The 22,477-nt window shown below is 56.9% G+C and overlaps 2 protein-coding genes and 1 long non-coding RNA gene across 8 annotated transcripts in view; 2 read left to right on the top strand and 1 right to left on the bottom strand.

Moving 5' to 3' along the window:
* Positions 1–1,161: 1,161 nt before the first annotated feature.
* Positions 1,162–6,483, top strand: LOC309626595 (uncharacterized protein). 6 transcript variants are annotated; one of them, XM_082387477.1, is made up of 6 exons: positions 1,162–1,179; positions 1,324–2,036; positions 2,824–2,873; positions 3,228–3,320; positions 3,643–4,550; positions 5,212–6,483. In XM_082387477.1, exons 5-6 carry the CDS (start codon positions 4,271–4,273, stop codon positions 5,667–5,669), a joined length of 738 nt encoding a protein of 245 aa, XP_082243603.1. In that variant the 5' UTR covers positions 1,162–1,179; positions 1,324–2,036; positions 2,824–2,873; positions 3,228–3,320; positions 3,643–4,270; the 3' UTR covers positions 5,670–6,483. The 6 variants fall into 6 exon arrangements, 5 of the variants coding, with proteins under 5 accessions (XP_082243603.1, XP_082243604.1, XP_082243602.1 ...); XM_082387478.1 differs by having other exon boundaries at positions 3,985–4,550; XR_014243305.1 differs by having other exon boundaries at positions 3,228–5,336; positions 5,629–6,477.
* A 1,245-nt stretch (positions 6,484–7,728) lies between these two features.
* DYNC1H1 (dynein cytoplasmic 1 heavy chain 1) overlaps positions 7,729–22,477 on the bottom strand; it is a 66,959-nt gene continuing 52,210 nt past the window's right edge. Inside the window, exons 52-78 of the mRNA XM_082387406.1 lie at positions 21,649–21,844; positions 21,051–21,168; positions 20,754–20,969; positions 19,803–20,015; positions 19,544–19,671; positions 17,258–17,411; positions 16,459–16,605; positions 16,214–16,364; positions 15,807–16,060; positions 15,596–15,730; positions 15,381–15,475; positions 15,031–15,205; positions 14,770–14,845; positions 13,908–14,068; positions 13,667–13,778; positions 13,504–13,564; positions 13,285–13,408; positions 13,044–13,157; positions 12,423–12,593; positions 12,092–12,309; positions 11,900–12,003; positions 10,168–10,379; positions 9,584–9,737; positions 8,900–9,042; positions 8,592–8,760; positions 8,256–8,383; positions 7,729–8,087 (exon numbers count right to left, since the gene is read on the bottom strand). Coding sequence (XP_082243532.1) covers positions 7,959–8,087; positions 8,256–8,383; positions 8,592–8,760; positions 8,900–9,042; positions 9,584–9,737; positions 10,168–10,379; positions 11,900–12,003; positions 12,092–12,309; positions 12,423–12,593; positions 13,044–13,157; positions 13,285–13,408; positions 13,504–13,564; positions 13,667–13,778; positions 13,908–14,068; positions 14,770–14,845; positions 15,031–15,205; positions 15,381–15,475; positions 15,596–15,730; positions 15,807–16,060; positions 16,214–16,364; positions 16,459–16,605; positions 17,258–17,411; positions 19,544–19,671; positions 19,803–20,015; positions 20,754–20,969; positions 21,051–21,168; positions 21,649–21,844 — 4,058 coding nt within the window. The 3' untranslated portion in view covers positions 7,729–7,958. The remainder of the gene's footprint in view (positions 8,088–8,255; positions 8,384–8,591; positions 8,761–8,899; positions 9,043–9,583; positions 9,738–10,167; positions 10,380–11,899; positions 12,004–12,091; positions 12,310–12,422; positions 12,594–13,043; positions 13,158–13,284; positions 13,409–13,503; positions 13,565–13,666; positions 13,779–13,907; positions 14,069–14,769; positions 14,846–15,030; positions 15,206–15,380; positions 15,476–15,595; positions 15,731–15,806; positions 16,061–16,213; positions 16,365–16,458; positions 16,606–17,257; positions 17,412–19,543; positions 19,672–19,802; positions 20,016–20,753; positions 20,970–21,050; positions 21,169–21,648; positions 21,845–22,477) is intronic.
* On the top strand, positions 17,418–19,336 carry LOC309626600. Its single transcript, XR_014243307.1, has 2 exons — positions 17,418–17,862; positions 18,103–19,336. It is a non-coding gene; the product is annotated as an uncharacterized lncRNA (long non-coding RNA).

Raw genomic sequence — 22,477 nt, forward strand, 5'->3', positions numbered from 1 at the left:
CATGTGGGATCTTCCCAGACCAGGGCTTGAACCCATGTCCCCTGCATTGGCAGGCAGATTCTCAACCACTGCGCCACCAGGGAAGCCCCCTAATAGCTTTTTTTAACCATGTGTATGAAATGCCTTTTCATGAAAAGGTCTCTAAGAAATCCTTTACCCTGGTGCCCATCAGCCAGTCCCTGGCCTGCACCCCAGGCAGGGGGGCGGGGAATGGGGAGAAAGGGGGGTCAGCTTCCTCTACTTGTTATAATTTCACTTTTTGGCACTTTTATCTAACCTAGGCCTAGAGAGAGTACTAAGTAACTCCCAGGGTGTGTTCCTTTGGAAATCAAAATTAATTCGGTTTGGGCCTGTCAGAAGGACACGGGAGCCAACTAAACAAGTTCCAGCCAAAGTCGGAACGACATAAATGATGTAGTATTTATTATAACCCAGGTATAAAGTAAATGAGTCCGTACTGATACGAATGAATGACTGAGTAAGTCAATAAATGGGAGGAAAATCACCCAGGCCGAGGAATTTATGGACCTTCTCCCTCCCGGGGCGTCATCCTAACTCCCCACGCCTGAGTGGAGGCCGCGCGGAGAGGCTTCTTCCCAGAGAGGATGGGGTGGAGGGGGAGGCGAGGGAAGGTCACCGCACGGTGGAGGAGGCTGCGGGGCGTGGCCGCAGCCTGGCGACGGACACGTCGGGGTGACAGCACCTGCTGTGATGCCCTCGTGATGAGAAGGCGCCTCACCTCTGTCATCGTCCCCGCACCCGTCACCCAGTGCGTTCATGAGGAGAGCATCAGTAAGTCCCAACCGAGGGACAGCCTCGCAAAGCTGTCAAGGTCGTCAGAAGCAGGAGAGGTCTGAGACACAGCCAAGAGGAGCGTAAGGAGACGTGAACTAAATGCGACGTGGCGTCCTGGATGGGATCCTGGGACAGAAAAACGATTTGGGGGGAAAATTAGTAATATCTGAATATATGGATTTCAGTTGATACTAAAAAAAAAAGTAGATTTTTGGGTTTTGCTTTAGGGTCTGGTTTGTAGCATTTCCTGTTTCTGCCTCAGAACTGGTGTTCCAAGGAGCCCGGTTTGGGGAAGCCTGAGTCGACCATGTGTGGCGCACACAGTGGTGGGTGGTGCATGTTTGTAACAGACGTGTTTCCTACAGAACATGAAACAGCAAGGAGGTGTGTAGTCTCTTTTTTCATGAATTCGCATTGTGATCTGTCTTGTTTTGTTTTCAGTGGATGTTCTCTCTCTGCTCTTCTTGGGGTGCGTGGTTTTTAAAAAAAAAAATTGTCAAATGTTTTTAACGACCTTGTGCTTCTCAGGGAAAGTTCTCTGAGTTTGTCAACTTGGGCAAATCCGTCCCCAGTCTGGGCTTACATTTCTCATCTGCTGAAAAACAAACCAAAGCGGGCAGGACAGGTGAGCTGGATGAGTGGCCCCCAACTCTGCTCCAACGTTCTAGAACTTTCTGTGTCAGTGAATGTGTGACTTTCCCCGTGAGCTTCTGTAAGACCGGGCATCCGGGTGTGAAGGGGCTTTCCCCAAATCGAGGCACTGGTTGTGTGCTGCCTCCCCATGCCGCCAGCTGCTGGTGGGTTTCCTTTTAGTGAAAAACATTTTTTTTTTTTTTTTTTTTTTTTTACCGCTGTACAGCAAAGTGACTCAGTTGTACGTATGAAAAACATTTTTTAAGAAAACGCCCTAGATTTGTCTTACCGAGCTATAACTCACAGAGCGAATAGCTCTGACTTTTGACAACTGTACCAGGGCACTGGAGACAGAACAGCTCCACGGCTCCAGGAAGCTCCCGCTGCCCTACTGTGGTCAGCCCTCCCCCACCCCTGGCAACCACTGACCTGTGCTTTGTCCCCGTGAGCTTGCCGTTTTGCAGTTAAGTGAAAGGTCCCTCACCGGCCCCCGAGCCATGGCTGGTCTGTGGAGCGGCCAACCCAGCTGCATCCAGGCAGCGTTCCGCGAGGCCAGCGCCAGGGCCGGATTCCAGAAGAGGCAGAGAAACATGCTCCGTCGCCTCAGGGCGGGGTGGGGACACAGTGGGGAGGGGTGGAGGCCCAGAGCAGACCCCGTGTCCCCGAGAGCAGGAACCCTTGCCCAGGACCCCACCCCTCCTTGGAATCCTTGGAATTAGTCTTCTCAGCGGTTCTTCTCAGCGGTGTCACCTTTTCAGGCCTTTTCATTCTTCCCCAACTAGAGATGTTCAATTTCCTGTCCTTTGAGAGTCTGTCTTTTGATTAAGAACAAGAGTTGCTTTTCCTGGCAGCCTGGTGTTAGAGGGGAAGGTTCTAGAATATCGGATGTGAGTCCTGGGTTCTTCCCAGGGACCCTGAGCAAGGCCTGGCCCCTGTGTGGGCCTCAGCTGCTGCATCTGTGAAGGAAGGGTTTGGGGTGGATGATCTAGAATCTTCCACCATCTTCTGGCTTTGGGTCCAGAACACGTGCCAGGTGCTGTGTAGGATGGGTGGGTCCTTCCTGGTCCTTCCTGGTGCGGTGGTGGGTGGTTGAATCCAGCTGCCGAGTCTGTCTCCTCTCCGCATTCCTGGTTCCAGTTTCCCCGCTTGCAGTGGCCCAGGTTTGCATTTTAGTCCCACAAGCCACGCCTGCGAAGGGGTCCCCCGCCTGTGTGCAAGCTCCCGGGAGATGCCTCTCCTTGTCACCACCCACCCCGCAGGGCCACCGTCCACAAGTGTCCACATGGCAGGAACTGCTGGCCTGGGCGGTGGGCCCCTCGTTCCTTGCCTTTGAACATGAATCTGCTGTCTGCCCCCCTTCGTAGAAAGGATTGTTCAAACCTTTTATTTTTCCAGGCCAATCACAAGAGGAATCACCTGGACTTTGCTGAAGTATCTGGAGAGAGGTATGTCGCCGAATGAGCCGGCAGCTGTTCCTGTCTTTAGGGAAAGTTGGGAACCCCCTGAAGTCCAAGTTCCCAGAGGCCAGCCAAGGGCAACCTTGCAGGCAGACCTTTATAAGGACAGTGGTCTCGGGCCTGTGCTGTGAACTCCTCTCTGGCCAGGGGTGTTGCTATATTTTAGAAAAAACTTCACTTGGATATTTAAGTTGATTGTTTTTTTCCCCTTTCCAATTTTTTTTTAAGAATAAAAAGACTCAAAGCAGTTTGCCTGAAGATTGACAAGAACAATAGGTTTGCAATTAGTCAACCTCAAAATGAATCTCAGTCAAATTAAATTCACTCCTGCTAATCTCGCAGGTGCAGTTAACCCTGGCCTCGTGGTGGTTTAAGACACCAGGTGTCGCTGAAGAACAGGGCTGGCGTGCTGCTATGTCGTTCTACCGCAAAGCAGTGAGTAGAGGACCTGGCCAGGTGTTTCTCGGTTTGCGAGAACTGATGCTGTCAGTTTATTGCAGTGTGAGACACCCCCCCGCCCCCCCACCCTCCAGCAGCCAACATACACCCAATCTGGGCCCTGGGGCCTCGGGGCCTGGCGGGGACACTCATTGCTCTGCCGGGGGGTGGGTGTCACTAGAACAGGTGTCCACTTCGTGAATTCCAACAATTCTGACCAGTGTCTTTTCTTTCTTTCTTTTTTTTTTTTTTTTTTTAATTTATTTATTTATTTATTGGCTGTGTTGGTTCTTCCTGCTGCGCGTGGGCTTTTCTCTAGTTGCAGAGAGTGGGGGCTACTCTTTGTTGCGGTGCGTGGGCTTCTCACCGCGGTGGCTTCTCTTGTTGCAGAGCACGGACTCGAGGCACACAGGCTTCAATAGTTGCGGCACGTGGGCTCAGTAGTTGTGGCGCACGGGCTTAATTGCTCCACAGCATGTGGGATCTTCCCGGACCAGGGCTCGAACCCGTGTCCCCTGCGTTGGCAGGTGGATTCTTAACCACTGCGCCACCAAGGAAGTCCCTCTTTTTTTTTTTAAATAATTTTTATTGGAGTATGGTTGCTTTACAATGTTGTGTTCTGACCAGTTTCTGAATCTGGAATGATTTCGGCTGCCTCTAGATTAAGGTGTTTGTATTCATTTTTGCCTTCTGGAATGAGTGACAGTGTCGGCTCTCCAAAGGGGAAATGAGCCCTCTCGGGAGTTTTCACTACCCAAGGGAAAGGACTCCACGGGGTCCCTGCTGACTCAGGCCTCGGGTCCCTCTGTGGGTGACTGAGGCCGCGGGTCAGCGGGGAGGGAGGTGCGCACACGTCTGGCCGTGTGGATGGACCTGATTGTTTGCCGGTCCTCACGGCCAGGCCGTCTGGAAGGAGGCCTCAGCACCGCACGGGGTCGCCCACGGTGATGAGCCGCGGGCACTTGGGCCTGCTCTCTGCAGCCCTTTCCAGCCAGAGCCCCTCAGGCCAGAGCACTGGCACGGGAGGAAAAGAAAGAAGAGCAACAGGTAGGAAAGTCTGGTGCGAGGTGGCGGGTGAGGAGGGTCGGAAAGCTCCGAAGCCCCCTTGGCCGGCGGTGGTAGAGGTGGGGACATTTGGCTGCCCTGGGGGGGTCTCCTGCCCCTGCTGTTCAGACCCGCTGTGCACGCGGCCGGCCTTTGAGAACCACCTCGGACACCTTGCAAACAGTGAGTGTTTGGACTTAGAGACTCATTTCCGCCTCCTTCGGCCGCCTGGGACTGCTCTGTGTGCCGGTGACCGAGGCTCCACGGCCCGGCCGCGGCCTGTTTGTGCAGGCCGGTCAGGGAGCTGAGGCGGCCTGAGTGTGGCCCCCACCAGGGTCATGGCGCCTGCTCTTTGGAGGAGCCGCTGGGAGGAAATGAGCTCAGACCCCTGGTGGTGGGCAGAGTGGAGCCAACGCTGGGATGAGGGCTTTAAATGATGGGGCTCAGGCTGAGCCCCCGGCAGTGGTGAACCCTTGGGCTTTCTGGGGGCTGTGGGGATACTTATCGAATGCATTAAAAAAATATATTTATTTATTTGGCTGCACCGGGTCTTAGTTGCGGCACGCGGGATGTTTAGTTGCGGCATGCGTGGGGGATCTAGTTCCCTGACCAGGGGTCGAACCCGGGCCCCCTGCACTGGGAGTGCAGAGTTTTAACTGCTGGACCACCAGGGAAGTCCCTATCGAATGCATTTTTAACGATTTATTTGCAGGGCAGATCATGCAAAATTTGCCAAGGTCAGTGATGGAAGAAATAATTTAGGCATGTAAGGGGTGTGCTCTACTTGAGTCCACTGCTAGAAATTGCTAACTGGCTCAGAAATCCTTTTGTCATCGGTTTTTAGATCTTTATGATGCGGATTCAGAAGACCTCCCCGGTCACTCCTCCTGTAGTTTCAACGACTGCTCTCTGGGCAGTGTGAACTGTGACGTGCCTTTGCACATGCTCAAGTCCACGAGTCCAGGGGAGGTGAGCTTAGAAGACCCCCTCTCGGCGAACATTCCAGTCCTGGTCCTGATGGCCGCCAGCTGGGCCCCTGCATCCCCGGAGGCCAGCGGCCTGGAGGTGCAGGGGCGGACGGCCAGGCTCCCAGGACCCCCGGAGGACCTGGGGATGGCGGAGGAGGACTGGGGACCCCACGATGTCGGCAGACACCAGGGCAGAGCCAGAGCATCACGGCTACCACCTAGACTCGGGACCGAGAGGGACAGGGGGCCCAAGCTCTCACTCTCCAAGAGGAAACTGGAACTTTTACTTGCAGAGCCTGAGAAAAATAAGAGAAAGAAGCAGTATGTGGCCTAGACCAAGGTGAGCGAGGTGGGCGGGGTCACCTGGGAGCGGGTGTGATGCGTGACAGGCCAGGGCCTCAGCGGTCAGAGCGACGCTGACTAACATAAAGAAAGAGGTTCCGTGAAACCTGTGGCCCCTTTATGTCTTTTTTTAAGGTTTAAACAATAGAAATGTATTGTCACAGTTTCGGGATCTAATAGTCCGAGAGGAAGGTGTTTGTTAGTAGTTTACATCCTAAATAATGTCTCTGGGCCCCACTACTTCGCCTACAAATGGGTTTCCAGTTCAGGAAAGGCCCCGCCTCCCCTGAATCCCAGAGAATTTCCTTACTTTTGCTGAACATTTATGTATTTTTTAAGCCTTGACTCGGGGCGGTAGGGGCCCACTGCTCTCTGGCTGACCTGTCTCCCGTTGGGCCCTTACGCCCCCAGAGCTCCTCACACGCAGCCGTCCCCGGGGGCCTCGGGCTTTCGGGATTGATGAGAGTTTCGTCAAGGTAGTGAAAACAGATGGGCCGCTGCCCCTGGCCTGAGAAGACTCCCTCTGCCCTGTCCCGTCCTTTCTCTGTCCCGTCTCCTCTCCTGAGCAGGGTGTCCTGATGGGGTAACATCTGAAAGAATGGGTGGCGGAGGCTCGTTCCTTTTTGTCTCACTGAGCCTTTTTTTTTTGGTTTGTTTGTTTTTATTATTATTTTGGCTGCATCGGGTCTTCGTTGCTGCGCGCGGGCTTTCTCTAGTTGCGGCGAGTGGGGGCTACTCTTCGTTGCGGTGCGCGGGTTTCTCATTGCAGTGGCTTCTCTTGTTGCAGAGCATGGGCTCTAGGTGTGTGGGCTCAGTAGTTGTGGCTCGTAGGCTCAGTAGCTGTGGCTCGCGGGCTCTAGAGCGCAGGCTCAGTAGTTGTGGCGCATGGGCTTAGTTGCTCTGCAGCATGTGGGATCTTCCCGGACCAGGGATGGACCCCGTGGTCCCCTGCGTTGGCAGGTGGATTCTTAACCACTGCGCCACCAGGGAAGCCCCTGGTCCCCCTTTCTGCCGGCTCTGCCCACTGTCTAGCCTGAACCCCCGATGGCAGGTGAGGGGTGGTCTGATGTGGGGTCCCTCCTCGGGCCCCATGGACGGAACTTCCGCGGTGGTGAGGCTGGGGGGCAGGAAGTAGGGGCCCCGGGGAACCCCGATGGGGAGCCTCAGTCCTGGGCCTGCAGTGCCCTGCCCCCACCCCCCGGACACATGGGGACGAGAGTCTGGCAGTTGGAGGGGCTCCTGCCCTGCCCTGCCCTGCGTTTCGCCCCCTGCCAGGCCTTCAGGGTTTCTAGGATGGCATTCCTTCCCCTGTGCCCTGGAATCCCTGCCCGGCACCACCCAGCACCTGTGCTGGAGACCCTTCCCCGTAAATGGGGTGGGGGGTGCGTGGAAGGGTCAGGCGGGGCCAGGCACCCACGGTGGCCCTCCCGGGGCTCTCCCAGGCATTAGCGACGCTCGGGCGAGAGCCTGCGGCACCGTTAAATACTCCCAGTGACTGAAGCAAAGCTAAAAAGCCTCATTTATTGGTTCAGAGAAAAACATGTAAAATGGGCCCCAATCTTCAGTCTGCTATTGCTCTGGACTCCCTCAGGCCACCCAGGGACCCCAGAGGGCCTGTCCGGAGCCGGGTGGGAGGCGGCTCCGGCTCTGAGGCTCCAGGCCGCTCCGCGGAGGCCGCTGGGGCTGGGAGGGTATGGGCAGGGCCGGGGCGTCCAGTCGGGCCGAGCTTGGCTCACAGGTAGCCCGCGGCAGGACGGCCGGGGTCACGGCAGGGCCTGCGCCGGCGACCCAGCGCCCCAGGAGCTCTCGCGAGGCCCTCGCCCGTCCCTTCCAGCCGCCACCCCAGGGTCGTGGGAACGAAGGCGCCAGGGAGGAGGCGGGACGAGGGCGTCCACCTGGGCCACGGGGTCCCGGTGACGGGACACGGGACACGGCGCCAGCCCCACGCCCCGGGAGCGCCCGCGCTCTCCTAGGAACAGGGCTGCCTCTGTGTTGTGAAGGGTCCAGGGTGTCCACAGGAGCCGGAGCTGAGACAAGAGGCCGGAGCCGGCTCATGCTTAGTGTTTTATTTCATAAAACAAGCCACGCTTTGGCCTTCAAAACCACGTCCCTGTGTCCCTCCCGTTTCCGCCTCCCAGCCGTCTGGCTTCTTTCGGCTTCTTCCAGCCTCACACCAACAACTTTCCTTTGACAAGTCCGTACCTTGCACACATCCTAATAATGAATAAACGTTAAATATTAATTTTACTGTTACAGAAAGGGGCGCTAGAAAAGGCGAGTCTCACTCAGTGCAGAGAACGGCGACGCCGCGCTCGTAGAAGCTGCGCGGGTCCTCCTTGGTCGCGATCTCGAAGTCCACGGTGAAGATGAGGTCTGCTCGGGTGAAGTTCAGGTAGACGGGAAGGGTCACCTGCGAGGAAACGGGGCTCTGGGTCAGGGGCTCCATGTGAGAGGGAAGGGACGGTTTCTCCTGCGAGGCAGGGACTCGCGGCCGGAAGAGGGCGGGGACGTCGCCCTGGCGCCCGGTGGGCGTCCTCAGAGTCTCCCTGACCACAGAGGACGGGAAGGAGCCACTCACCACGTTAGCCTTTTTCTCTGTGTTTGTCTGCTTGAGCCAGCGCAGCTGCGTCAGGGGGAGGACGGTGGAGATGGCGTTGGAGAGCGAGAGCTTGTTGTTGCTGCACATGGCCCCCTGGAGCTTCAACCCTGGGGTGGGAGGGGCGGGCGGTCAGGACCCCCCGAGGGGAGCACGAGCTGCGCGGCCACGGGCCTGGGCTCTAACTTAACACGTTCGGGTGCGAACCACCAGCGGGCGGCCCGCGAGGGGGCGATGGCCGAGCGGCAGGCCTGGGGACGGGGGAGGGGAAGCTGAGCGAGAAGAGAAGCCCGGCCGGCCGGAGCGGCCCCCACTCACCCGTGACCCCAAAGCTGCAGGCGTCCAGCGTGGTGCTCTGCGAGGTGGTGACGTTCACCTCCAGGCAGAGCTCCTCCAGGGACCAGCTGTTGGCCTGGGCCACGTACTGCCTGGTGGCAGTGATGTACGCCTCGGGTACAAACAGGCCGCCCAGGCACACGTGGATGTTCTGTGGGAAGAAGCAGCCCCAGCTGAGAGCCGGCCCCGCTGGGCCCCTGAGTGTCAGCACCTGGGCCAGCTCCCGACCCTCCCCCGGGGACCCTCCCTGGGACCCGACCCTCCCCCAGCTCCTCAGGAGTGGCCGCCACCTTTAGCTCCTTGGCGCCACCAGAGGCCGCCGCCAGCGAGATGCCCTGCAGCTGTTTGATCCTCTCACTGAAGTCGGAGACCCACTGGATGACGCTCATGCCGGCGGGCACCGTGTAGTGGGACCAGCTCCGGGGCAGAATTCCTGCAAGCGAGGGGCCCCGGCCTGGCGTCAGTGCCGGCAGTTCCCACGGCGCGGGTGGGCGCACAGCTGAGCGCTGGCAGGTCTGCCCCCGCGTGCAGGCTCTGCTGCGTCCCCTCCCTGGTGCACCTCACGCCCTGCTCGGGCCACCATCCCCGCCGCGCCTGCCCCGCGCCCAGTCCGGGTGACCCACGGGACGCGTCTAGAGGAGCTTGACCGCCCCGAGGAACCACAGCTGCAAACCCCGCCGCGGGCGGCTCGGCGGTACTGCCAGTCGAGGCTCTCGGGGCCCATGGAAACCCTGGGGGGTCCCTGTGCCTTTGGACCCCAGCACCCCGCCCTGCTTTCCCCCTGTCCTAGTCCTCCCTAAAGACTGCAGAAGTGAGTAAAGATTTTGTTCAGTGTTCAGTGAACCAGCATAAAAGGAAAACAAATTCTCGGGCGTTTCTAAGTCTGCTCCCAGGTGCGGGCATCAAGCTGCCCTGAGGGAAGTCTGGGCAAGGCCCGCCGGGAGCACCTGCACCCAGCGGCACCGCAGGCGCACCTTTCACCAGCTCGTTGATGAGTGTGCGCAGGTAGTTGGTCTGCTTCTTCTTGCCCTCGCACACCTGCACGACGTCAGCAAGATCCTGGCGGACGTCCTGGAGTAGCTTAGCGCCCATCTTCACCTCTCTCTCAAAGAATCTGAACAGAGGATCCTAAGGGTGTTGGAAAAGAAGACCAGAGTGAAGAAGGGGAGGGAGTCTGGGACGAGGTCTTTTCTCCTGCAGAAAACAGAACCAGAAGTAACTCAGCCTCAGGGAGCCCCGGTTTCATAGCCCTCCCCGTGTTATTCACAGCGTCACCCCAGCTCGACCCTGCACTAGACCTCGTTTGAAGCTGTGGGCCTGCCTGACGGATGGCAGCTCTGGACAATCCTGTGAAGAAGGAGAACGGCTGCCGCCGCTTCCTCGGGAGCCATTTACCTCCTCGCGGAAGACGGACCGCCTTCACCTTAGGGTGCTCCCTCCGGCCCGGCCCAGGCGCGCGTGCGCTCCGAGGCGACACTGAGCTCGGCCCGACCCACCCGGCCCCGCTTGCTGGGACCACCCCAAGCCCAGGGACGCGGCGGGGGGAAGGCCCGGCCACCTTGATGTTCTCCACCGTGCGCTTGAGGTGGCTCAGCGTCTGGGGGATGAGGTGCAGCCAGTTGGACGCGGTGGTGTGCAGCGTCCGCATCCAGGCCGGGCGCCCGTCGGACGTGGCGTCTGGCCTCGTCTTCTTCTCCGTCTCCGCGTAGGCCAGGTCGTCCTCGTCCTCCAGCATCTGCATCTTCAGCATTTTGCTGATCATGTCCACGCCTGGGCCGCGGGGAGAGGGTGCACAGCAGGAGAACAGAGGAAAAGGGACTTGAAGGGAAAGGGACTTGAAGGCAAAGGCCGCACACTGCGTTTGTTTACACAGGTCTAACTGTGCGCCCTGCAAGGTACCACGCGGGCACCTGTCCTAAAGCACGGAGGACAGCCTGGCCAGAAAGGTAAGGTGGCAACGACAGAAGAAACAGCACCACCAGGTCAAGTCCCGACTGCTGGGGCTGCTCCAGTGGCCGAGTGCAAACACCAGAGGCCTCTCCCAGGCTCGCGCATCCACTGTCGTCAGGGGGTGGGCTCGGGGGCGCGCCGGTGCCAGGCGGGGAGGCCACCTGGGCTGCTGACGCGCGACCACTTCCGGCTGGGACTGCGCTGAGCCATGTGGCGGCCTCCCGCGGGCTCTGGACTCCGCCTCTGCCTGCGGGTCCCTGAGCCGAGTGGGGCGCTCCAGGTCCAGTTCCTGGGCGGCGCCATCACCTGGAGGCTGGGCTGGAGGACAGGGCTCAGCTTCCCCAGGCCAGGCCCCTGTGGCTCACACCTCACGGCCTCCACGTGGGCCACACCACCTGGGGCACCGTCAGCTCTGGCGTGACATGGGGCTCAGATAACAGTCACTACAGTGTTGAGGGCGACCCAGCGCCGGTCCCAGCAGGCAGCACCAGTGTTAACTCGCTAAGTGATCTCAGTACACGCTGCCGTACGAGACAAGGCCCAGCCCCCACCCCCGCCCGAGACCTGCCCAGCACCCAGGCCTCAAGCCCTCCTCTGCTTCCCTGCTGGCCAGCCCGGCCTCCCTCTTGGTCACCTGTGGGGCCTGCCACCCCCCGCCTCCCCCAGCGAGAGGCACACGTTCGGGGTCGTCATCAGTCAGAAAGCAGGCCCCATGGCTAGGGGTTCTCATTACAGAGCTGAATCGCGGGCCTGAGGTGAACTGTTGGGGTCTGTCCTATCAACCAGGGTGTGAGTTTGGGCAAATCACCCGTCTTCTGGGCCTGTTTCCCATAAAGAGAAGCCTGGCTCAGATAAGCAGTTCTCAAACCTGAGTGTCTCAGCAACCGGGGAGCTTATCAAAACAGAGGCCGCGCCCCAGCAAGCCCAGTTCTGACTCCCCGGCGTGGGGCCCGAGGACCTGCATGTCTAAGTTTGCAGGGGAGGCTGAAGTTGTTGGTCTGCGGACCACACTTTGAGAACCACTGGGTTAGATGATTTCTTGAATAGTCTTGAAGTTCTAAAAAAGTGTATTCTAAAAAGAGACTAAAAGATTTAAAATGTCACTTAATGCCAAGAGTTTAAAAAAACTGAACAGGAGAAAAAATGAAATTACTTCTGAATCTAAGACAAAAACCTAAAAGCAATTTCCCGACTCCATGTATGCAGCTATCGAGCCTTTTCCCTGGAACGGAGCCCGTACTGCAGGAAAGACACCGGCGGGAGCAGATGATTTTCCCTGCCTCCCCGGGAGTGGAGGAAGGGAGGTGTGGTCTGGGGGAGGAGGAGAGCTGGGTACCCACCCTGGGTGGTAAGGAGGACCTTCTCAGCGTTGTTGGGCAGGCCCAGCCAGGAGGGGGTCTGGGTGTCGGGGAGCAGCTCCACCCACTGCACGAACTCCTCTCGCCTGGAAAAGCAGCACGCCGTTAGCACTGTTACACGCAGGCCGGACACGCCCGGTGCCTCCACTGTGGGTCCCGGGGGCGGGCGCCCACCTGATGCCGTCTGGCATCTGGATGTCTTTGTGCCCATCGACCTTGCAGGCCAGCTTAAATTCACTGTCGAAGCTCCTGGTGGTGAACAGACGCTCCAGGAAAGTGTTGAGCAGCCGCTGGTCGAATTCATTGTCCACCCGCCCGCCGTAGATGGACTGTGCCATCAGGGTCTTGAGCGCCGACCAGGGGATCTTGTCTGGAGAGATGTTCTGCCTTCCCTGGGGGGCGAGGAGGGGCTGGTCACGGGGGTGGAGGCTCCTCCTCCCTCACGCTCACGGCAGGCAGCCGCCTGTACACAAGTCCCCCCTCTCACCGCACAGCCCACGCTTGCCTTGGCCGTGTCGTCTAGCCACGTGTCCACCGTGTCGCAGGCCGACCGCAGGTCAGACTCCCCGAATTCATACTTCTTCGACCACCCCAGGGGTGCGTATCGTAAGCGTTCTTGGATGATGGCGTGGAACCAGGCCAGCAGGAAGTACAAGCGAGCACGCTCGTTGGGAGACTAGGCGGGGAAGTTAGCAAGGAGAGAATCACCAGAACGCAGCCCCCTCTCTATCTAAGAGAATAGTGCCGATCCTGTCGGAATCAAAGTCTTAAAAAGAGCTTTCCACATACTAACGTTGGAACTACTGTGATCTTAGTAATTAACACGAATGTTGTTGTTAGGAGAAAACTACGCCAATTTTTCTGTTAATAAAGATGTACTCCCAACTACGCTGTTAAGATAAGCTATTTAGCCAACAGAAAATTACACAGGAGAGAACAAGTTTCTAAAAATGGTAGAAAAGGTGGATTAAGGCACAAAAGGAAACAGCACTTAAGAAACACAGAACCGACGCACCACTCCTGCCACAGTGCTCTCCTGCCCGCGAGCCGAGCCCCGGTCTCCCTCGGTGCCCGGACGTCTGCGCGGCCGCTACACCCCAGCTGGCCTCCGAGCCCCCGCGCTCACCTTGCATATCCGAGACACGGGGATGCTGCTGAACGTCCTCAGCATGTTGGCCTTCACGCCCGGGGGCGGCTCGAACACGAAGATGCGGCCCGCTCGGAGCAGGTTCACGGGCACCTGCGCAAGACACGGCACCCGTGACCGCGGCTTCCACGTGCGTTTCAGCTCACACACACGTGCACACGGACACAGAGGTGCCAAACCAGCGCCTCGCACACCACCTCGCACCCTCCGTGCCGCCCACCTTGGGGTTGATCTCCATGGTGAGGAAGAGCCTGAAGCAGGCGTGCGGCTGCAGCGAGTGCAGCTTCTTCTCCAGCTGCATCAGCCAGCCCGGGGCCAGGTGCACGTTCTTCAGCATCACCCACCTGCAGGGCAGGGAGAAGGCCGCAGCCACACCTCACCTTTCCGGCCTGAATTCTTGGGCACTTGGGCCTTGTAAAGCAAAACCAAACAAGCCTACCTGCCCGACTTCACGGCTGTATTTATCGCCTTATCTGCTTGGTTAAAGCCTTCTGCCGAGCCTGGTACCAGAAAGCTTAGTGTCAGCACGCGGACTTGGACTTCAACGCCCACCCACCTTGAAGTCTGGGGTGCCCCCCGTGGAACTGACCAAGCACCCTTACCAATGGCAATGGACGTGATCTGTGTGTTCTGCTCAGCTGCGAGGTCCTCCACGTGCCCGCTGGCATCGTAACCGGGCACAGAGCACATTAGGACAGGGGTGTTTGGCTTTACCTGCAGATCAGGAAGTTGGAATTGGGTGAGAGAGCATCCCACCCGACAGCGCACCTGTCGAGGGAGGAGAGCCCTGTGGAGGGGCTCGTGAAAACGGGCCGGTTCAGAGTCCGCGGGGCCAGAGCGTACCTCCGTGTCCACGATGTGGGTCAGGTCGAGCGGCTGCTCCATGATGGACATGAAGGAATCCCCGAGGTTTGTGGAGACAAACATGTGAGCCATGGCCAGCAGGCGGTCGGGGCGGAAGGCCTGAATCAAGAGCAGCCGGTGGATGGCTTGCCCGATGGGAGCTGAAACGAGGCCGTGAGACGGGCTGGGGGCTGGTGGCAGCACAGGTTGGCGATGTTCTCCCGCCTGGATGCTCCTGCCCCCAGCTCTCGCTCTGCAAACACTCAGCGTCCGAGACTCAGCTCAGACACCCCAGATGCCACGACGCCCGCGCTGTCCTCCCTGCCTGAGAACTGCCACCACCGCCACGCTGTCACCGAGCCCCCTGGGAAGAGCCGTGACAGGACCTGCGCCCGGGTCTGTGGGTGATGAACGGTTACTGATTCTAAATGACTAACTACATCGCACCCATCTGTGGAGAACCCTGAAGATTCTCAGGAACGTCTAAGATCACAGACACCCCACAGCCCACGACTGAGCTGCAGCCGCGCTGGACACCACCCTTTTCTTCCTCCCCATCGTGGGGCCTGTCTGGTCCAGAGCCTCGCATAACATGCTCGAAACCAGCCGGTTTCCCCCCGATGCTGGGCAAGGACCTTCTGATCTATTTCTCTTTTGGTCTTTAAGCATGAGTTGCAGCAGGAATTGGGAGTTTTTTGCTTTCTCACGCCTCAGCCGTCTCCTAGGTTTTAACACTGAAATACTTATCTCAGGAATCAATGGCTTTTTATCTTTGGGGAGCGTCCCTGCATTCGAGCAGCAAAGCCCAGTTTTATACTCCGGTCCGGAATGAAAACAACGGGGGAGGCCTCGTGGGGCTTACTTGCGGGGCTCTCCTCGCTCCAGAGGTATGGCACCGTCTGCTCTGGGGAGCTGCTGTCCAGCCAGATGCCAAATTGCTGTGGGGACAATAGTGGAAGTGTCGCCATGGAGCAGAGCCCACCTCTGGGCAGAGAGGTTGGGACCAACGTGTCAGATGTTTGACGTGAGTAAACACCACACAACGTTCTGGGTTTTACACGACACGCGCGACTCCCTGGGAGTAAGGCCAGCTTCCCCCTGGGAACGTTCACAAGACACTTACCTCGTCTGCCTGAACCTTTGCAATCAGATCCTTAAACGCGGGCAGGCAGCTCAGCCTCACCACCGCCTCGGCCTGCTCCACCGTCAGACCCTGGATCTTGGGCGTCGAGCCAGCGTTCAGGACGATCTCCTTCCCCCTCAGGAAGTGCTGGAATTCGGCATCGTAGGTGGGCTCCCTGGGAAGAGGGCAACAGTCAGCTGGGGTCTCTCAGATTCACTTATACTGTCACTAAAAGAGCAATAGTGGCTTAAAGAAGAAAAAAAAAACTCATCCCATCAGAAAATGCTAGTAGGCAGGCTGCAAAATGACGACGTTCTCTGGTGGAAAGTGAGGCGGGGCAGCCGACTTACCCGATGGTGCCCTTCAGTTTGATTCTCGCCAGCAGCATGGCGAAGGTGATGTGGTCCTGGTGCAGCATGCCTCGAGCTACCCGGTTAAACGCCACCTGGAACCGAATGCAGGAAGCACTGCCAATCCTGGAGAACTACTCCCGAGCCCCCCACTACACACACGCACACGCACGCATGCATGCACGCACCCCGGGACCGCCGGGCGCGCGCCGTACCTGGAAGAGGTCCTTGGTGATGATGGAGAGGCGCTGCGTGTGGTCGGTGACGCCCTTCAGGTTCGGGTTCTCGTACAGGACGTTGTGGTAGATGTCCAGGAAGAACTGCAGGGAGTACTGGTACAGGAAGTGTATCTGGAAGTGGCGGAGGCGGCTGTTAGCGCCTGTGCACGCGGGGCGGGAGCCCCCGGCTGGGCGCGGCGCCGCTCACCTGCTTCAGCGACTCCATGGTGAAGTAGATGCTGCTGCAGGCGGTGGACAGCGGCAGGTACTGCTGGGACACGGTCTCCACCTCCTGCATCACAATGTCCGTCTCCTCGACTTTCCTCGTCACCTCGGCGGCCTCTTTCTTGAGGTTCTCCAGGGTCGTTATGATCGTGTCGTCATCCAAAATGCGCCCTTTCACCTCATTCAGAGCTTGTAGCAGAGACTTTTCTAGTTGACGTAAGCGCAGCTGAAATTCCCCTTAAATGACGAGAACATCCGGAGTTCACTACAGGACTTGCGTTCTTCCCGAGGAGCGCTCTGCGATGCGTCCGACACAAGCCTGGCGCGCCCTCGTCCTCTGAAAGTTCAGGCCCCCGACCTGCACCGAGAACTATGGATCCAGAAACATACCTTGGAGTTTAAGAAGATCGGAACGTTTCTCATCCACGTCAGGTCTTTCTGCCTTGAGAACTTCATTGAGACACTGGCTCTGCAAACTGCTACGCGTGACGGTGAAGTTGACGAAAGTAACCCGGGAACAGAGATCAGGTGGGAACTCGACCTGCCAAAAGGGGCGACAGAGCAGGCAGCTGTGCTACACACCTGTGGCCTCGCCTAAGGCCGCCCGTCTGCACGGAGGAGGCCCCGCCCCTTACCGTGGGGTCCCGGGTAGACAGGAAGATGACGAAGGACGGCGACAGGTCTATGTCCTGGTCGCCGAGGGTGATCAGCACCCGGCCCCCCGTTCGCCGGACTTCACGGTTCAAAACGGGATTCAGGACTGGGTCGTAGCTCTCCACGTCCTACGTGTGTGTATGTGAGGTGTTATGGACACGGAGAGTTTTACAGTGTTTATTTTCACCCATATAACAGACTTCCTACTCCAGATAAACACATCTCCCCAGAAGCCACCCAGCTATTTAGACCCGCGCTGCCCAATACATGGCCACTAGGCACGTGTGGCTACTTAAACAAAATTAAAAGTTCAGTTCCTCGTCACGCTGGCCCGTGAAGCGCTCAACAGTGGGGCCGCCATGCAGTTCAGCACAGGCTAAAGAACGTTTCCGTCACTGTCCCAGTGGATGTTGACGATCTAGACCAACTAGAATTTTAAGTGCAAACACTGCTTCTGCTGGATTTTTTATAGATCTATCTCAGAGCTTTAGCTTTGCTTTTTTTTTTTTTTTTTTTTGGCTACGCTGCTCGGCTTGTGAGATCTTAGTTCCCTGACCAGATGTTGAACCCAGACCCTCGGCAGTGAAAGTGCCGAGTCCTAACCACTGGACCATCGGGTAATCCCCTAACCTTGCTTTCATATCAAATGACGTCTTGCAAAGTTCAAAAAGTAGCACGTATTATGTGATTCACATCAACTGCATTTGCAAAAACCTAAATGCAGCCCTAAGGGCCTTCCCTCTGGGAAGCCGGGTCTGCAGAGCTGAGATGCACACGAACCTGGACCAGAAGGGGGTTGCCGAACCTCAGCGCGCTCTCCAGGTTCTTCCTGAAGGCGTCGTCCAGGAAGCTGGTCCGTGTGATCTTCCGGTCCTTATACTCATTCATGATGAACTCTGTGGCCTGTCCTGAGGGGTCGATGATCAGTGGATACCTGAGGATGGGCCCCAGAGAAGTAGGTTAGAGGTCCATAGGAAGCACGAGGACGTGGTAGGCAGAGCCTGACAAGGTGGCGGGAAGGCTGTCCCCCACTCAGCTGTGGGTTCCAGGGTTATCAGCAGAGACCGACGTGACCTAAGGCTTAATACTAAAATCATCTTTTTGAAGAACTTCTATGATGGGGAGGTAACTAAACCACAGACTCTGCTAAGAAGGGCCGTAGTTAAAGCTTCTTTTCTTTCTGGGACAGATGCTTCTCTAAGAAGTCCGAGCGTACTGCACTAGGATGACTGTTTTCTGTAGAATTCACTGCTGCCCCTCTCAGGGCCAACTCCTGGAGGGCAGGGATCAACACCACCGCTGCTGCAGCCCCACGAGCTGACGGCTGTGAAGAGTTTACGCTGCCCAGGACCCTCTTCACTCAATGCTCACGATAACCCTACAAGGTAGGTGTTATCCTCACATCCATTTCACAAAGGAGGAAAAAGGGGCACAGAGAGGCGAACATCATTTGTCCAGGGTCACACAGCCGCTTAACAAAAAAATTTTAAAAACATAATATACACACGTGATTGTACAAAATTCAGAAGCTACGAAAGGGCAAGTGGTGAGAACCGCCCCTCCCCCCTCCTCCCTGGTCACCGGTTTCTGGTCCATGTACACAAAGGAGGTTTACGTGTTTACAGACACACGTGTGTCCCCGGGAGAGCACACCACCCCACACTTGTCGCCTGCCGGAAGCACCCTCACACGCGGGCTCTGGACGAAGGGCCGGATCTGCAAGGGCCCCCGGCCTCCCACCGGGGGGACGCACGGTGTCCTGTTCACTGGCCCCAACGAGGGGCGTCAGAGGCATTTCCGGGCCTCTGGTAGGACACACTCTGTCCTGTGAATGTTCTGAGATGCGTCATTCTTCACGAGTGCCGGGCTTTGGGACACCCGGAAGCATGCATTTCCATGTAAGACAAATGCAGCCCCCGCACAGACCCTTCATAGACGCCACAACGGATGGACATTCCCGCCAGCGCCCCCTGGCGAGACCCCGCACCACTTGTGAGACCTGAGGGTTGGTTCCTCTTTGTGTCCTGGGGACAGTGGCGTACAGCAAGGGCTCAAAGGTTCCAAGATGTGCAGATATGGTTAAACAGGACTCTGGGAATCAGTTTTTTGAAAGAGAAAGAAAACCCAGGGTGGCTGGGTTTGGGAGCTGCCACAGAGGAGGGTCAGTCCTTGAACTGCACTGTTAGCCCCCCTCGGCTGCAGGCCCGTTCCTCCTCCTACTCTGGCCCCCTCCTTAAACCAAAATCAGGGAGCAGCTTCCCTTAACTCTCTCTCTAGCTAAACACTTCCAATTCTTGTAATATTTTAAGAGACAGACAGTCTGTTTTTTGTTTTTGTTTTTTGGCCGCACTGCATGGCTTGGGGGATCTTAGTTCCCCAACCCAACCAGGGATCGAACCCGCACCCCTGGCAGTGAAAGTGCCGAGTCCCAACCACTGGACTGCCGGGGAAGTCCCGAGAGGGTCTGTTTTGATTTTCGCCCAATACACAGCCAAGCCCATTAATTTCAAAAGGTTACATGAAGCTTCCCTAGTGGTTAAGAATCCGCCTGCCAATGCAGGGGAGACACAGGTTTGAGCCCTGGTCCGGGAAGATCCCACATGCCGCGGAGCAACTAAGCCCGTGCGCCACAACTACTGAGCCTGCGCTCTAGAGCCCGCGAGCCACAACTACTGAGGCCCGTATGCCTAGAGCCTGTGCTCCGCAACAAGAGAAGCCACCTCAATGAGAAGCCCTCACGCCACAACAAAGAGTAGCCCCCGCTCACCACAACTAGAGAAAGCCCGCGGGCAGCAACGAACACCCCATGCAGCCAAAAATAAATAAATAAATAAATTATATATATAAAAAAAAAGGTTACACGAGAACCACTCATTGTAGGACAGTTTGGACAGTCACAACATAAGAAAAAGGGAACCGTGCACAGCCCACCATCAGAGGTGAGCATGCGGACCCTCCCAATGTCCTCTTCACCTCTCCTAAAGGTGTGTTTTGAAAAGAAATGAGAAGGGGAGCACTGCACACGAAGACTTGTTGCCCGCGCCCTCGCTGCGCACAAGCGCGTACCTATTGAAGCGCTTCAGCATGATGGCGTTCTCTGTGCACAGGTCGTCTGCAGGTAGGGAGCTGGCCTGCCAGCGGAGACGCTCGTCAGCGTTGGACAGATACTCCGTCCTCGCGATATCTGTGCGGAACTGAGAGGGACAGCAGTTACGGACCCTTTTCTTCAGGACGCAGACAGGCACGGCTTCCCAATGGAGATGGTGACAGCTTACTGACCCTCAGTTTGGCTCCCACCTTTTTGAAATTCCCTGCGGACAGTTACCTGGATGTTGGCTTGCTGTAAGTGATGGGACCAGGTGGTAAACAAGTTCTGGCGCATCTGCTGGTCAAAGTAACCCGCATAAGCAATAAACGCAGCCGACAGGAGACAGTCCCCGGCGATGGTGGACATCTGGTTCTTGAAAGTCTCACTTGTTTTTTCCCATCGTTCCCGTTCAGCTGACAAGCTCTTGAGAAGAGCGGTGCTCCGGTTCACCTAAAAAGAAAACCAAACAGGCTTTATGCTGAAAAGTGCAACTCTGTTCCTGCCCACTGTGGGCAGGGTCTGGGAGGGCAGGAGAGACAAGCACACTCATGGTTCAGATCCCGAAGGAGGTTGGGACCCAGATCACCCACAACTGAGGACGACACAAGCCTCAGAATCTGAGGGCATACGATGAGTGTAGAGAATTAAGTGTCAGCCTTGAGACTTTTGTGTGAGCAGATATGCGGGCAGGAAGCAGGTGGAAGGGACCTCCAGGGGAAGGTTGACCTGGAGGGAAGAGGCGCCAGAGGCAGGAGGCTAAAGCGCCTATTTTGAGGACCCAGGAGGAGTGTGGGCAAGAGCGACGGGGACCACAGCAGAAGGGACAAGCAGAGGGACGGGAGACCCTGACAAGGAGGCCCTCGTTGATGCCACTTATGAAGCCCAAGGCGGGAGAACAAACGGGTTCGGAGCTGGCCACGGGGGAGAGGGATCCCCTGGCTTCAGACTGCCCGGCTGGTATCCACCTAACGCCACTCAGTAAACGCACAGGAAACAGTCACCAGGACCCCCGTGGACGTGAAAGAGCTAATTCCCCGGGATGACCGCAGTACGTGCGGCCCGTGCTGTCGTCTGTTACTCTCAGCGCTTACCCTGGCGAGGCCGGCGAGCACGGCACAGTGAAGGGACGCCGAACGGCAGCGTTTCAGGGGGGCGGCAGAAAGCGCGCGCTCGTGATGACCACCTTACCTTGGCTTCAACAGCCGCCAGGTCGGCTTTGATGGCCTGGGCCTCAGAGATGAGGACGGCGTACTCCTCCTTGTAGCGGGCGATGCTGGCCTCCAGGTCGCGGATCATCTGCTCCACCTCGTTGGCTTTCTGCTGGTTGTCCTTGGCGTCGTCCTCCAGCTTCTGCAGCTCATTGCGCAGCGGCTCCACTCGCTTTAACATGTCGGCATAGTTAAGCTGCGGAGGGCAGATCGATTGTCTTTAAAAGGGAGCGGACACAAGGCCCCCTCACACAGGGTTCCCAGCCAGGCTGACTACCTGTGCGATGGCCCACTTAACCATAGGCCCGCAGGCCAGGGAGGCCCGATTGACGATTTCGTAATTGTAACTAGGATTGGACATGTAGTTCTTCTTCATCTTCTCCCTTATGGCATCACTGCAAAAGAGGAATTGTATTCCTAAGCGTGTGCAGGACAAAAAGTAAAGACGAGTTTTTAGGAGATGGAAATGTAGAGACTAGAGGCAGCCCCCATCTGTCGCTCCAGTGACCACGGAGGAGGAGCCAGCCCGACCCTAGTTCTCAGGTGACGAGGACACTGCTGCCGAGAAGGACTCTCACCTTCCCGCCGCTTGCCTGTTCCCCGACAGGAGACAGGCTCAGGGCCAGCTCCGCGCTCGCGGCCACTCATGGGGATGGAACAGTATTCGGCTCACAGAGCTGAAGGGGTCAGGGAACAACTGTCAGTAACGGGGGGAGGAAATCTGACTGGTCTGAGTGGACATGGCCTGGAAGGGTGTTTGTGTAACTGAGGAGCTGACATTACCTTCCGTGTGCGCTAAGCCAGGACACGAGGCCACAAGCAAACACGAGAACCTCACGCCACCAGAACGGTCTCCCCCAGCGGGCGCCACCCACCTGATCTCCTCGGCGGAGAAGTTCACGATGGTGGGGATGAAGTTCTCCCTCATGATGATGGAGCGAATCTGCTTCCAGTCCGTCGTGCTCTCCCCCAGCAACAGGCAGATGGACTCGAGCGCCAGCTTCACGGCGGCAGGGGGGTTGGCCATGGACCGCACCTCCACCAGGTGCTGCTTCTTTATGGACTTCACGGCTGGGCGTGGCGGGAGCATAAGAGGGTGGGGTGGAAAGGACGCGGTGAGGAGGGGACCAGAGCACAGCCAGACACTTTGACTCTCACCAGGAAAGGGACAAGTGCGCAGAAGATCCAAGTGAATGTGGGATGTTCTGTCTTAAAAGCCCTGGAATAGCTGAAGTGGCCAAAGTAATGACAGAGACCTTACTGTACTAAGCCTAAATCGCAACATTCTGTAAAAAGGACAGCATCTTTAAAAATGTCTCACAAATCCTCATTAATTCCTTTACCTCTATAAAGATTTAAGTATTAAAAAAAAAAGCAAAATGGTTCATTTATTTTACACCAATTGAACAAAGACCTTTTCAGTCTGCCACAATTCAGAAGTTGTCTTCACCGGCTGGGGTGAAGATTGGAATTAACAGTTCTAAAAAAAATGACCAACGCTTTCCATAAACTGAAATGCACATTTTCCTAACCTGACTTTTATTAAAACACTTTTTTAAAGTAATTCTTCGGCAGGTGAGAGCTAAATTAAATTCTCATCTAAGTACAACTCTCAATGAAAATCTATGGTGCATTTTAATTCCTCTCGTGGTGTAATGTGAAAACTACAAGCAATTGGGTTATTTGAAGTAAGTTAAAGGCTGA

Source organism: Balaenoptera borealis, assembly GCF_965194805.1.
Source record: "Balaenoptera borealis genome assembly, chromosome: 3".
In the NCBI taxonomy this organism is placed as follows: domain Eukaryota; kingdom Metazoa; phylum Chordata; class Mammalia; order Artiodactyla; family Balaenopteridae; genus Balaenoptera; species Balaenoptera borealis.

Excerpts from the sequence above, each read along its gene's own strand:
- LOC309626595 (XM_082387476.1), top strand. The coding sequence starts at position 4,271 with ATGAGCCGCGGGCACTTGGGCCTGCTCTCTGCAGCCCTTTCCAGCCAG. Across the intron at positions 4,551-5,211 it reads CCTCGGACACCTTGCAAACA|ATCTTTATGATGCGGATTCA; the intron begins GTGAGTGTTTGG and ends ATCGGTTTTTAG.